This window comes from Periplaneta americana, chromosome 11 (genome assembly GCF_040183065.1).
Source record: "Periplaneta americana isolate PAMFEO1 chromosome 11, P.americana_PAMFEO1_priV1, whole genome shotgun sequence".
NCBI classification, from domain to species: domain Eukaryota; kingdom Metazoa; phylum Arthropoda; class Insecta; order Blattodea; family Blattidae; genus Periplaneta; species Periplaneta americana.
In genome coordinates this window covers 47,741,412-47,755,390 of record NC_091127.1, presented here as the reverse complement: position 1 = coordinate 47,755,390, position 13,979 = coordinate 47,741,412, and the positions used below count along the sequence as shown (strand labels likewise).

At 36.8% G+C, this 13,979-nt stretch overlaps 1 protein-coding gene across 4 annotated transcripts in view; it reads left to right on the top strand.

Annotated features, from left to right (window-relative positions):
* The window catches only part of Ten-a (tenascin accessory), a 386,430-nt gene that overhangs the window by 332,264 nt on the left and 40,187 nt on the right, over nt 1-13,979 (top strand). For all 4 annotated transcript variants that reach the window (XM_069839392.1, XM_069839393.1, XM_069839390.1 and 1 more), the window contains 4 exons: nt 673-925; nt 3,088-3,323; nt 7,712-7,869; nt 10,353-10,595. In XM_069839392.1, coding sequence (XP_069695493.1) covers nt 673-925; nt 3,088-3,323; nt 7,712-7,869; nt 10,353-10,595 — 890 coding nt within the window. The remainder of the gene's footprint in view (nt 1-672; nt 926-3,087; nt 3,324-7,711; nt 7,870-10,352; nt 10,596-13,979) is intronic.

Sequence of the window (13,979 nt, the reverse complement as noted above, 5' to 3'; positions counted from 1 at the left end):
TATGTAAGTCTGTGCAGCTTACAGCTGTTTCGGTGCTTCATCACACCATCCTCAGAGCCTACTAGATCTCGGCGTCATCTCGAACTTCTCTAACAATCAAACGCACCCACACAGCAGGCAGAGAAGTTCGAGATGACGCCGAGATCTAGTAGGCTCTGAGGATGGTGTGATGAAGCACCGAAACAGCTGTAAGCCGCACAGACTTACATAATTAACACGAGTAAGTCCGCTAGTTAATCAATTACTTATACCAATTTTTATTATTGTACAAGATACAGTAATGGAGGAAAAAAATGTTGAATATTTCCAAAAATTTTACTGCTGTAAGCTGTACCTAACCCCTTAACTAGGTAACGTCACAGTCTAGTATATACAGTCACGAAGTTTGAGTTTATGAGGGTACTAGGAACAATAGACTGTGCAGGTACTATTTCGCATTGTCTGTGATGAGGTGATAGTAGCGATCCTAGTGGTTAGCAACTATCTATGGAGCCATATTTACTACGTATTGAGCTTCGTGACTGTATAGGCTATACTAGACTGTGGTAACGCTATATTAATTCCAGTGGTTGGTAACAGTATGTAAATTGCACCGAGTTTCGCCCTATATTCATAGTTGTTTTGTACACACTATAGTCTTCAGAGTGTTTCACATTACTTTCTTTGTAACAGGAATATTACAGAAGGGCGATGGGTCAACATTACATTTCAAACAGTACCCACGAACTGTGAAAGTGGTGATGGGAACTGGGCTTCAAAGGCAGCTACTCTGCACAACAGAGTGCAATGGGGCTGCCAAGGACAGTCGACTTTTGACACCAGTTGCACTGACAAGTGGGCCCGATGGCAGCCTGTATGTTGGAGACTTCAATCTTGTTCGGCGCATTACTCCTGAAGGAAATGTCTACACTGTACTGCAATTGAGGTGAATAAATGTGCAGTCAACATCTTCTGATAGTTGAAGTAATTTTCTTTAACTCCCTTGCTCATTATTTTATAAGGAAGAACAAGAGTCTGATATTTGTTAGACTAGAAAAATTGAAGTTAAAATAACAGATTACAGCAGCGACCCCACGCATATGGCTATATCGCGATTTTGTTGGGACAACACCGGTCAGGGGTGTACGCAAGGGGTGCAGGGGGTATACCGGGTTTGAACTCCCCGTGAACTTTAAAAAAATTACCGTATATTTCAACACATTTGATTGTTTCCATGAATTTTCCTGTTATGTAAAGTGTCTTACCTATCATATACAAATGAGGCATTCCGTAAGAGAAGGGCGAGCCCGACAAGGGTCGAATTTTGTGTTTTTACTCCACCAAATATTTAAGACACATATCTGCAACATAACGTCTGCCAGGCAACATAACCCTGGCAGACGTTGGTCCCTATTACATCGAAATTATCATTGTTTGTAAGGTTGGAAAAACTGCGTAGTCTGTGACAAGTTCATAATATAATATAATATTACTCCATACGAGAAGGGCGAATACGCCATTCCGTCTGAAGGCGCGCACCGTTCATTGTCTTAGTGTTGTTGTAACCACACAGACGAGTACAACAGTATTACGTGTATGTATGGACTTTTGTAATAGCTTATTACGAGTAATAGTGACAGTGATAATCAACTAGGCATATCTGGTTATTGTAGGAAACATCAGAGGCATGTCGAAAAATGGATAAACGTACAAGCTAAGATTAAAAGGAACAAAGGTGAATCGTAATTAGTAGGAAAACTAGCAGTGACCGACTCAGAGGAATATCTTCATGAAGATGATGTAATGGATTATTAGCGCCTCTGTTCCCATAACAAGTGAGACCACTTTTGATAGCAAGGGTAATAACGTGACAATCATCTACTTTTTTTTTTGTTTATTAATAATTTCAGACACTTTGTAAATGTCATATAACAGTGCGATTAAGTGTTTATTTATTATTATTATTATTATTATTATTATTATTATTATTATTATTAATGTCTGCCTCTATTGATTTCATTCTACGCCGTTTGCTTTTTCTAAGACATTGTTTTCAAATTATTCCCATAATATTGATGAATTCATAGTGTCACCTATGATCTCTATTAAGTTGGAATATTAAATTGGACATTTAATTGCAATTTTCAATAAAGGTATTCGTTTTTCAGTGTACAAAATAATTATCATTATTTACAGATGTGTCCTTGGCAGCTTCGCCCTTATCTCGTTTACAGGTAAAATACTTTGAACATTGATTATCTCTACAGATACATTTGGTGGGTTCGTGCTTCTCTTATGGAACGCCTCAAATGACTTTTGGCTAAATATACTGTATATATATATATATATAGACACACACACACACACTCACATAGATAGATACAATGGACAACCTTTAACCCCCCAGGCATATGGACGGTCATATATACACACACACACACACACACACAGAATTAAACAGAAGTTAAAATTTGTTAAAAAATGGATGGCTGTGAAAAAATTACGTTTGAATGATTTTAGAAGGATATTCATGAATATGTTCTATTAAAACAGAGTACAATATTAATAAATATGCTGTGACATAATAATAATAATACACAAAATTTAAATACCGATAACGTAAACTGTAAACAATTTTAATAATGGCTCTCTATGACAAAATTCTGCATACGCCACTCCTCAAAGTATGATGATTCTGAAGTGATCTTTGGCCTCTTGTGCTTCCTCGTGTTCAGTTATTATTGCTAATATGAGCCGTTCAGAGCAGAAGTGGTGTAAGTCAAAAATGGATAATGAGGATTAAAGTAAATATTCTGTAAAATACAGCGCAAAGTAGCAATTAATATTTAATTTATTTAAACTATTAGTAGTCAGTGGATAGCATGATGGACATTTTAACTGCTATTTTGCGCTGTATTTTACAGAATTTTTTTATTTAAATCTCATTACCCAATTTTGACTTATACCACTTTTGCTCTGAACGGCTCATATATTGAAGGAAAACTTACACTTTGTAAGATTAATTATTTATTGACATAATTTACCTAGGCTACATAAGAATCCTATCATCTATTAGTTGTGTCATCTGTAATATTAAATGTGTTCCAGTGCGACGCAGGTCTCGTACCAGTACTACCTGAGTGTGTCGCCTGCAGACGGCCATCTCTACATTTCAAACCCTGAGAAGCATCAGGTATTGAGGGCCCTATCTCTTGAGCCAGTAACTGAGCCGGACATAAACTGTGAACCTGTGGTAGGATCTGGTGAGAGATGTATTCCAGGAGATGAGACACATTGTGGTGATGAGGGACCTGCCATGGATGCCAAACTTGCTCATCCTAAAGGTTAGTTCATAATGGTTTGCTTCTAATGGTGTCTGTTGGCTTCGGTATATGAAGATTTGCCATTATTTTTAATACGAGGGGGATCCAGGAAATAACGACCGTTTTGTTGTAATAATTAAAAAAATATATATTTATTTGAAAAAACAAAGTCTGTTACATAACTGAAGCTTCCTTTACTTCTCTACATAATCACCACCTACATTTAAACAGTTGCCGTATCTGTTCACTAGCGTTAGAATTCCCGTGTTATACTCCTCTGCCGCCAGTTCATTAAGCCAGGTGTTCACTGTCTTCTTCAACTCTTCATCAATTCCAAAACGCGTACCACCCAGAAAGTCTTTCAGCTTAGTGAAAAGGTGAAAATCGCTAGGAGCAAGTCTGGACTATAGGGCGGATGATCAAAGATATCCCAACCGAATTGATCCAGCAATTCTCGAGTTGAAGCAGCAGTGTGCGGGCGGGCGTTGTCGTGAAGAAGCACAACTCCTCTCGAAAGCATTCCTCGCCTCTTGTTTTGGATGGCTCGCCGTAGTTTTTGTAAAGTCTCACAATAACGATTTGCATTGATCGTAGTGCCTTTTGGCATGAAATTCAGCAAAAGAACACCTTTGCGATCCCAAAAGACAGTAGCCATGACTTTTTGTGTTGAGAGAGTCTGTTTGAATTTTCTCGGTTTCTTGGGTGATGAGGGATGATGCCACTGACGTGATTGGCGCTTGGTCTCTGGGGTGTTGTGAGACACCCAGGTCTCATCACCAGTCACAATTTGATCAAGAAAGGCGTCTCCATCTGTGTGATATCGTATCAAGAATGTCAATGCTGAGGCCATTCTCTGAGTTTTGTGTTGGTCACTCAGTTGCCGTGGAACCCATCATGCACAGATTTTGTGGTAGCCAAGATGTTGCGACACAATTTCACCAAGCAAAGAACGAGAAATGTCAGGAAAGGCAATATGCAATTCATCGAGTGATGTCCGCCTGTCTTGCAAGATTCTGTCGTTCACTTTAGTCTTCAGGTCTTCTGTGATGAGTGATGGGCGTCCAGGTCGAGTTTCATTGTGGACATTTGTTCGCCCATTGTTGAACATTTTGCACCATTTTCTCACATTTCTTTCATTCATTACAGTATCACCATACACTTCTTTCAATTGCTGGTAAATTTCTGCAGGTTTCAAATTTCGGGCATTCAAAAATCGAATCACACTCCTCACCTCACAGTCGGCGGGATTATCAATCACGTCGTTCATTTTGAAGTAACACAAAATGCACAATGGCGACTTGCAACCAGTACTCACAACATTATGAGAACACAAGTTAAGGAAGCCAGTTGACCTTCAAACAAGGAAGGGGAGTCATCTGCGCGGCGGATATGCGCGAACGGTCGTTATTTCCTGGATCCCCCTCATATCATTGGTGAAAACAATGTGGTTTATAGTTAATTCACTACATTTTGTTTCATTTCATTAGATTTGGGTATACTCATAATGCTATTAATATTTAATTATTTTACGATAGTATATTTCATTGCATATAATGAAGAGATCGATGCAACACAGTGTTAAGCCACACATTTGATAAAATCGAAATTCACTGTAACTAAAAGCAAACATTCTCGTGGGGGTAGATAAAAAGTTATTTTTTTTCTTCCACTATGTTAATAATGTCAAAAAAAGTGCTTGTACAAATTTTGGCCACTCGAATGCAATTACGAGGGCTGTAAAAAAATAAGTTTCCCTGGGGTCTTAGTAAGCATTGTAGTAATAATTTTCAGACAAGTCAATGTACAATATACTTACTTACTTACTTACTTACTTACTTACTTACTTACTTACTTTTACTTACTTACTTACTTACTTACTTACTTACTTACTTACTTACTTACTTACTTACTTACTTACTTACTGGCTTTTAAGGAACCCGGAGGTTCATTGCCGCCCTCATATAAGCCCGCCATTGGTCCCTATCCTGAGACCCTGAGCAAGATTAATCCAGTCTCTATCATCATATCCCACCTGCCTCAAATCCATTTTAATACTATCTTCCCATCTACGTCTCGGCCTCCCAACTAACACTCTATATGCATTTCTGCTCAATGTACAATATAATATAACATAAATGTTTATTTTGTTACTCAGTCTAAATTACTTATCAGTGTTTTAAAAAACATCAATAAAATTTATAAATATAAATATTCATTGAAATTAAGGATAAACTAATGTGCTAACGTTTTCGCCCCTTGGCATCTTGTTTGATTAAGTGCCTGAAGATGCCAAGGGGCAAAAACGTTAGCACATTAGTTTATCCTTAACTTCAATGAATATTTATATTTATAAATTTTATTGATGTTTTTTAAAACACTGATAAGTAATTTAGACTGAGTAACAAAATAAACATTTATGTCATTTTATATTCCCTGGGGTCGTTTATAGAAATAAAGCACAATTTCATTGAAAAAGTTATTGGAACAGATACAACAAATGTTGAACTAATATTCCCCACTGGAATTGACACATTTGTCATACCGTGGAATCGACAGAGAGGTACAGACAGACAGCTGTCACAAACTGGTTCCAATCCCTGGTGGCAGACTTCTACGACAGGGCTACAAAAGTTGATTCCATGGTATGACAAATATCTCAATTCCAATAGGGAACATGTTGAAAAATATCTCAACAATTGCTGTATCTGTTCCAATAAATCTCTCCATGAAATTATGTTCACTTTATGTAAACAACCCAAGGGAAACTTATTTCTTTACAGTCCTCGTAATTGCGTTCGAGTGGCCAAAATTTGTACAAGCACATGATGGAAGAAAAAAAAAAATTTTTATCTGCCCCCATGACAATGTTTGCTTGTCAGTGCATGAATAGTGTGATAAGATTCCTGAAAATTGTGTGTGTCTGGGTGTGTGCGTGATGTACGAGACGATATTGATAAGTTCTTAGTCTAATATGAAATACCCTAGTATATTATGATACAAGGTTGGGAAGTGCTGTTCACAAAATCGAGGAAAAGTTTGAAAAACGAACATTACCTCTTTAAATAATAATACTTTTAACGTTTTAACTGAGAAAGTTTTAAGTATTTTATTATTTACTTACCGTATTTATTTCTTCATTCCCTCATTCATTCTTTACAGTGGCGTAGCGTCAATGTAAGCTAAAAAGCTCAGCTTCCCCAGTTAATAACTCCATAATAAACTGCAGTTTATGAACAAAATTATTTATTAATTTTAATACAATTTATATGTATGCCTTAAACGTTGTGATGCGGCAGCTCAGGATGATTTGTGATGCAGCAGTAAACATGAAACCTGCACACACCAGCTTCCAGTCCCCTCCATAGACTCGTTTCTTTCACACATTCTTCTGTGTAACGCGCCCTGCAGATTTTCCATCCCTTTCTAACTAAACTACCCTGGTCGCAAGGCTCGCAAGAAGCTAGCTTTAGCATTGGAAAGAATTAGCTTCCGAGTTATCCCTTTCGTGAGTTGTGTTCAGTTGAAATGTTAGTGTGCACTGTGGCTGATATAATAAATATGAGTGAAATAACAGTTCCTGACACTAATTTATGTAGTCAAAAATAATCTTCTGATAAAGATTTTAACGTTGATTTTTTTTACTTGGTTATTTAACGACGCTGTGTCAACTACGAGGTTATTTAGCGTCGATGGGATTGGTGATAGCAAGATGGTATTTGGCGAGATGAGGCCGAGGACTCGCCATAATTACCTGACATTTGCCTTACGTTTGGGGAAAACCTCGGAAGAAACCCAACCAGATAATCAGCCCAAGCGGGAATCGAACCCGTGCCCGAACGCAACTCCGGATCGGCAGGCAAGCGCCTTAGCCAACAGAGCTACGCCGGTGGCTTTTAACATTGATCAATGTAATTTTACTAACACTGTAGCTATTGTCCGTTAATATTGTGGTTTTTCTAAATATGACAGAGAGTGAGCTAATGTTAATTATACGTACTGTATGTGTCTATTTCTTAGAGATATGTGTAAACCATGAAATCATATTTTACTACCATTTGAGGTGATACCTTATTGGTGTTACTTTCTGAGTTTCCAACCAATCTTTGGACTGCTGACTTGACATCGACTACTATTTATTTTAAGACTATATTTTTGCAATACGTTTCCTCATACATGAAAGACAACTTGAGTTAGCTTCCCCTGCTCAAAATTCATGCTACGCTAGTGATTCTTTAATTCTTTCATTCATTCACATTGACATCCGATCATACAGCTGTCATTCACTTATCAACATATGAAATAACACCCAATATAATAAATGAAATAGGTACGGTATTTAAATTTTAAAATAAATAAGTACAGATATACATAATTTAACTTGTGCCTTTGTACCTCGTTTTATGTGACAGGATTGGCAATTGCTGCTGACAAGACCATGTACATAGCAGATGGCACCAACATTCGAGCAGTCGACCCTAAGGGCATAATACATACTTTAGTTGGTCACCATGGACATCACAATCATTGGACTCCGATTCCGTGCCATGGAGCTATTCCATCACAACAGGTAATCCCAGCAATCTATATTAACTCAAGTTTCACATTTCCATACATAATAATTAGATTGCTTTGGATGAACTTTGCAAGCTGGAGACACATTTACGATGGTGAAGGTTTTGTTGGTATAGTCCCATTTCTGCCATTATTATCCTATTAATTGTCTATAATTAATTTTATCTTCATACGTGCATTAATTTCTAATATAGTGCATTAATTTCAACAAAATGACGATTATGACACCTTAGGTAATGAAAAGTGAGCAAGAGAAAGAGATATACTGAGACAAAAATAGGTAAATACAGAGAAGAGAGAGATCTATGTTAAAATTCCGTAAACATATTAGAGGAAGATAGTAAAATTCAGTGGAATTATTCGTGGACAGAAACTGTAGTCTGAAGATTAAAGCTTTTTGCGAGATATCAGTTTTTAACCGACCTAATTTCACCGTTTCTTTATTTTTATTACAAACTAAATTTCTGTGTACTAAAATTTACAGTAATAATAATATATTTATATGTAGTACATATTTATGTCACCAAAAAAATTACTGGTACTCAAAATATTTCTTAGAGCTTGCTTAAAAATAATAACATTTGTAATAATTATGTAGCCCCACTTATAGATAGCTACGAAAATGCAAGTTGTTGAGTTTATTTCAAGGTATATTTGAGGATTACTAATGCTTTGCAAAAACCACGAAAGAAATCTTTCTTCCCATTTTCCCTATACCGGTACTTAACAGTTTGTATGAGCAAAGTTTGTTTAGAGAAACCTATTGTACATGCATGTTGTGACAAACTTTCTTTACACACGAATTTTGTTTATAGAATGATCGACTTAAAAGAAACAGTGGTATATTCTGCTCATCCATAGTCTTGGATTCACTGATGAAATAAGTTTATTTTGTAGATCTTTCATTGAAATATTACAGTATTTAACAAGAATACAACTGACAAATCATTCTTAATTTTATTTATGTCGAAAGTTAAATAAAAGCATGTTCACCATTGCTGTAAAACAGATTTTTCAAATATCCTTTAATTCTTTAAAATTACTGTCGTCAAAATAAAATTAAATTATTTCAACTAATTCTATAATTTAGTTTAACTAATAGCGGGCACTTGACTTGCGTCATTCACCAAGACATCCCCATCTAGTGAGCGACACTCCAAAGCTTGTTGATATTTTAATAAATATACAGTAATAATTTTTTAATATTATATTTATTAAAATATCAACAGTATAATAAATCAACCTACTAAAATATTATGAAACATTTGGAATTTTTAACATTCAGTAACGTATGCAAATATGTGGACTGTAAGAATTCACAGTTCAATTAACGTAATCAGGAAATGCACTCTGTTCTCATCATCGTCATCATCAAAGCCACCGCCACTGTCCCCCACCACCAGACAACAACGAGATCTACAACTTCGACACATGGTTCCGAAAATCAACGTATGAATCAATGACGTTCATATCAATATATTAGTACTGATCCAATGCGAAATAGATCATGGAGAGATAAGGCCTAACAGTCAACTATTGGCCTGATGTCCACATCTCCCAGTAGGCTAGAGGTAAAAGATTATCCAGCCAGTACAGGAATAACAAGGAGACGGCCTCCAGATATGGAGGGTAGCTGTGAATATATTGAATAAGCAGTCGCAGACAGCCGATGAGGGGTGGTCCTCCAGCTTGGGGGTTGGACGAAGAGCTAATAATCCATCACCGTAAAAAACCAGCTTGTTACGAAACCTCAAAATAAACCTTCAAGCTGCACAACACAGAACTGTACAGATTGTATTCTTCACCTGACATAATTAGGAACATTAAATCCAGACGTTTGAGATGGGCAGGGCATTTAGCACGTATGGGCGAATCCAGAAATGCATATAGAGTGTTAGTTGGGAGGCCGGAGGGAAAAAGACCTTTGGGGAGGCCAAGACGTAGATGGGAAGATAATATTAAAATGGATTTGAGGGAGGTGGGATATAATGATAGAGACTGGATTAATCTTGCACAGGTTAGGGACCAATGGCGGGCTTATGTGAGGGCGGCAATGAACCTCCAGGTTCCTTAAAAGCCAGTAAGTAAGTAAGTAGCACGATGTTCTTCCCAGCTGTTACATACTGGCTTGCAAATCCAGATATAAGTACCGCTACTCACTGTAGTTCCCTAAATTCATCACGATGCTAGGTAAACACTGATCCCTTACACTGGCCAAAACTTAATGAGAAAATTTATTTCCCTATGAAGATTCGAACCAGCACTTATTCCGCATTATCAGCCAAAAACATGATGCCTTTGACCACGCAGCAGCTATGGCGCAGGACTGCGTCAAAATATGACGTTAGAAAGCTGCGAATAAATGATAGAAACATGTACTTATACGATATTTTACTCTTGTACTATATATATTTTATTGTAAATTTGTGTTTCTGCATCAATTAAAAAATTACAGAAATATTTACTCTTTTATTTCAGGCACAATTACAGTGGCCAACTGGCCTGTCTTTAAGTCCTCTTGATGGCAGTCTCCACTTCATTGATGATCGCCTGGTTCTTAAGTTGACAGATGACCTCAAAGTGAAAGTTGTAGCAGGGACACCACTGCATTGTCATGTGACTACTGGGAGCAGCACTAATGACCATAATCAGCATTCAAAACAGCATATTGGTGGCAATATCAGTGACAATAGCTCTGGAAGTGATTCGTCAACAATCAAGGTACACTGTTCTTTTCTTATTCTTATTCTCCTTTCTCATTAGACGATCTAGCAGTGGCGTGTGGTGATAAATAATCCTGGTGGTGCACAAATATTTATTATGATTATGATTATCATATTATTATTATATTATTATTATTATTATTATTATTATTATTATTATTATTATTATTATTATTATTATTATTATTATTATTATTATTATTATTATTATTATTATTATTATTATAGGTACTAACTACTACATAACTATTAACATATGTTACGTAGGTATATATATTTACATAATTTTGTTAGTCAAGAAATTGCAGTTAATCAGTTCCCTATGTAGGTCCAGTAATAGCAAAGTAAAGTGTTCAATTTCTATTGCAGCACACCGTAAATAATATTGTTTTCGCTATATTGCGTTTTATAACACAGTCAGACGTTCACAAGCATTCGATACGTGTGTCGTCTCATCAGCCTTGACTGCTAAAAAGTCCGCAGGTTTCTTTATTTCTTTGAAATCCCATCATGGCATACATCAAAATGGCTTGAAGGACTTCGTTCTGTATAGTGTTTGATGTGCTCTTAAACACTATTCCTCTTTCCAAATGTTCCTTAAGTGTGCGTCTAATTCAGAACTGAAATTGATGAGGCCAAGAAAAATACTAGCGTTTAAAGATGAGTTTCCGTTTTCGTGACCTCTCAAAGCCAACTCAAAAGCTCCACAAAACCGCACGCACATATCTGTTCTTGGTAACTTTATCATTGTGAAGTGCAACAAGCCAATTGAATCCAATTGTGTCTGTATGTTTGTTTGACCCAACACTGCTAATGTAACATTATTGTTGATGTGTGCAGCTGAAGAATCGTGTTTTTTAATTCTTTCATTCATGTGCTTCAAATCAATCATAACTGCAGAACGATAATCTACATTATTTAGTTACTACGCACAGTCCTAAATTCAAACAGAACAATAAATAAAATTCATAAAACGTACTTATTTTTGTCAATAAATGTTCGCCGTCGAACAAAGGCGAGGAAAACAAAATATAGCGTCTTTTATATTGCAGTCGCATATTGCATTTTTCGTAAGTCCGAATGTTTAATTTTTGTTGTCACTTCTGTATTACTGTTCTTCGTCACTTATAATTTTAATTCATGTGTAGGTCTACGTATCTTCTTTATTTTGGTCTTTTCGTGTAAAGGTCTTATAGAAAATTACACATTTAAAAGATTTTGCTCACTATTCATTGTAACATTTATGATGGAACGAGCTTGAGAACACATCTGAAAGTGCTCCTAACCCCTCCTACGCTCACAGTACTGCCTCCCTACCATGCTCCAAAGCCTGCCAGTGAAACAGTGCTACTGCGCATGCTCGAATGGAACAGTGTGCCGCACGTGTCGAGCGGTACACGTAAGTCCCAGGCGTCAACAAGAACAGTATACATACAGTGTTATTTTTACATAGTATTATAATAAAGAATTATGTCGCTCACACAGTCTACTGCAGCTCATTGATATAAATTTAAGAACATGTGTTATTTGAAGAGGTGGTGCAATGCTCCTGTGCTCCTTAAGAGAAATCGCCACTGCGATCTAGAAATGAAGACTGGACATAAAAGGGCTGTAAGTACCAAAGAGACAAACCGTAGAAAACAGAGCTTTTTTAGTAATGTAATATCGGTATCATATCATTAGCACATAAAAATCAGAGCCTTAGTAATGAGCAATGTCTCTCAAGATGTGGGAATAGCAGACAAACTGAGGAATTTTGTCAATTATTATAAAAGGAGATTGGAATGGGAACTTTAAACGTATTTGAAAAATCAGTAGCCTACTTGATAAAGAATGACTTAGTGGATGATTTGTAGACCAGTAGTTTGTCATCACAATAAATTTGTCAGACTCCAATTAACCTATCGACACAGATACTGATAATGACAGTGATATGAACACTAATGACGGTTCTGGTAGCGACTTGGGCAATTCTTTTATGAGTTAAGACTAAAGAATAGGCCCACTATCTACTACAAATCCACGTTAGGATAATAATTGTACAGTAGCATGCAAATTAATCCGAACACGACATATTTTTATATTTTCTGTCATTGTTGGCCTCACAGCTGCTCATACCGCTTTAATTGACATCTGTAGTACGTGTAATTCCATTGTTGAATGTCTGTCATTATTTTTTTTTATAATATGTGACATTTTGCCTGTCGTTTTGTACTTATAAGCATTTCAGTTGTGTTGAAGACTTAATACTGCAATCCTGTGTACATTCTGTCGTCTTCACAAATGGATACAACTCCACGAAAACGGTCTAAAATTATAACATTAGCAGAGCATTCTTCTATGACACAAAGGCAAATTGTTGCAGAATGTCACATCGGTTTGGCTACTGTTAATTCGATCATAAAACGATACAGGGAGAATGGATCCATCACACCCCAGAAAAAAGGAAACTGTGGCCAGAAAAGGAAGACTTCACCTGCAGATTATCGTTTAATTGTCAGGAAAAGTAAATTAAATCCTAGACTAACTGCTGTCGACTTAACCCGCGAGTTAATAGCTACCACTGGGGCGAATATTCACGTCACAACAGTGCGGCATAGGCTTTTGGAAGCTGGGCGAAGGGCTCGTAAGCCTATTAAGAAGCAACTGCTAACCCCTGTTATGTGCAGAAAACGCTTAATGGGGGCAAAATTACATCAACACTGGACAGTGAATGACTGGAAGAATGTACTTTTTTCCGATGAGTCTCATTTCGAGGTCCACTGCCACTGTGTTTCTTACGTACGGAAAGGATCCGAAAAAGTAACAGCAGCTCATCTCCAACAAGCACCCAAATAACCCCCTAAAGTAATGTTTTGGGGTTGTTTTACACATGAAGGGCCTGGAGCATTAATACCTATCAATGATGAATTCTGACAAATATATTCACTTATTGGAAACCAGAATCGTACCCCAGCTGCAAAAATCATTTCCGGATGGCAGAGGTGTGTTCCAACAAGACCAACAAGGCCATACGTCTCGAAAAACTACAGAATTCAACAAGAAGAATATTCAGGTACTCCCCTGGCCAGGCAACTCACCCGACATCAACCCCATTGAGAACTTGTGGTCAATTTGCAAAAGAAGAATGCAAACAATGGATTGTTCTACAAAGGAGAAGATGATTTCTGCCCTCATTGGTGTATGGTTTCACGATGAAGAAATGAAGAATATTTGTGGGAAATTAGTGGAATCCATGCCAAATCGTCTCAGAGCTGTTATTAGGAACAAGGGAGGCCATATAGATTACTGAGGTATGTCTTAGATCCTTTTTTTTATCCCGTTTGAGTGTTTTTGCATAAGTAATTACGTTGTTCGTATTAATTTTCACGCTACTGTATGT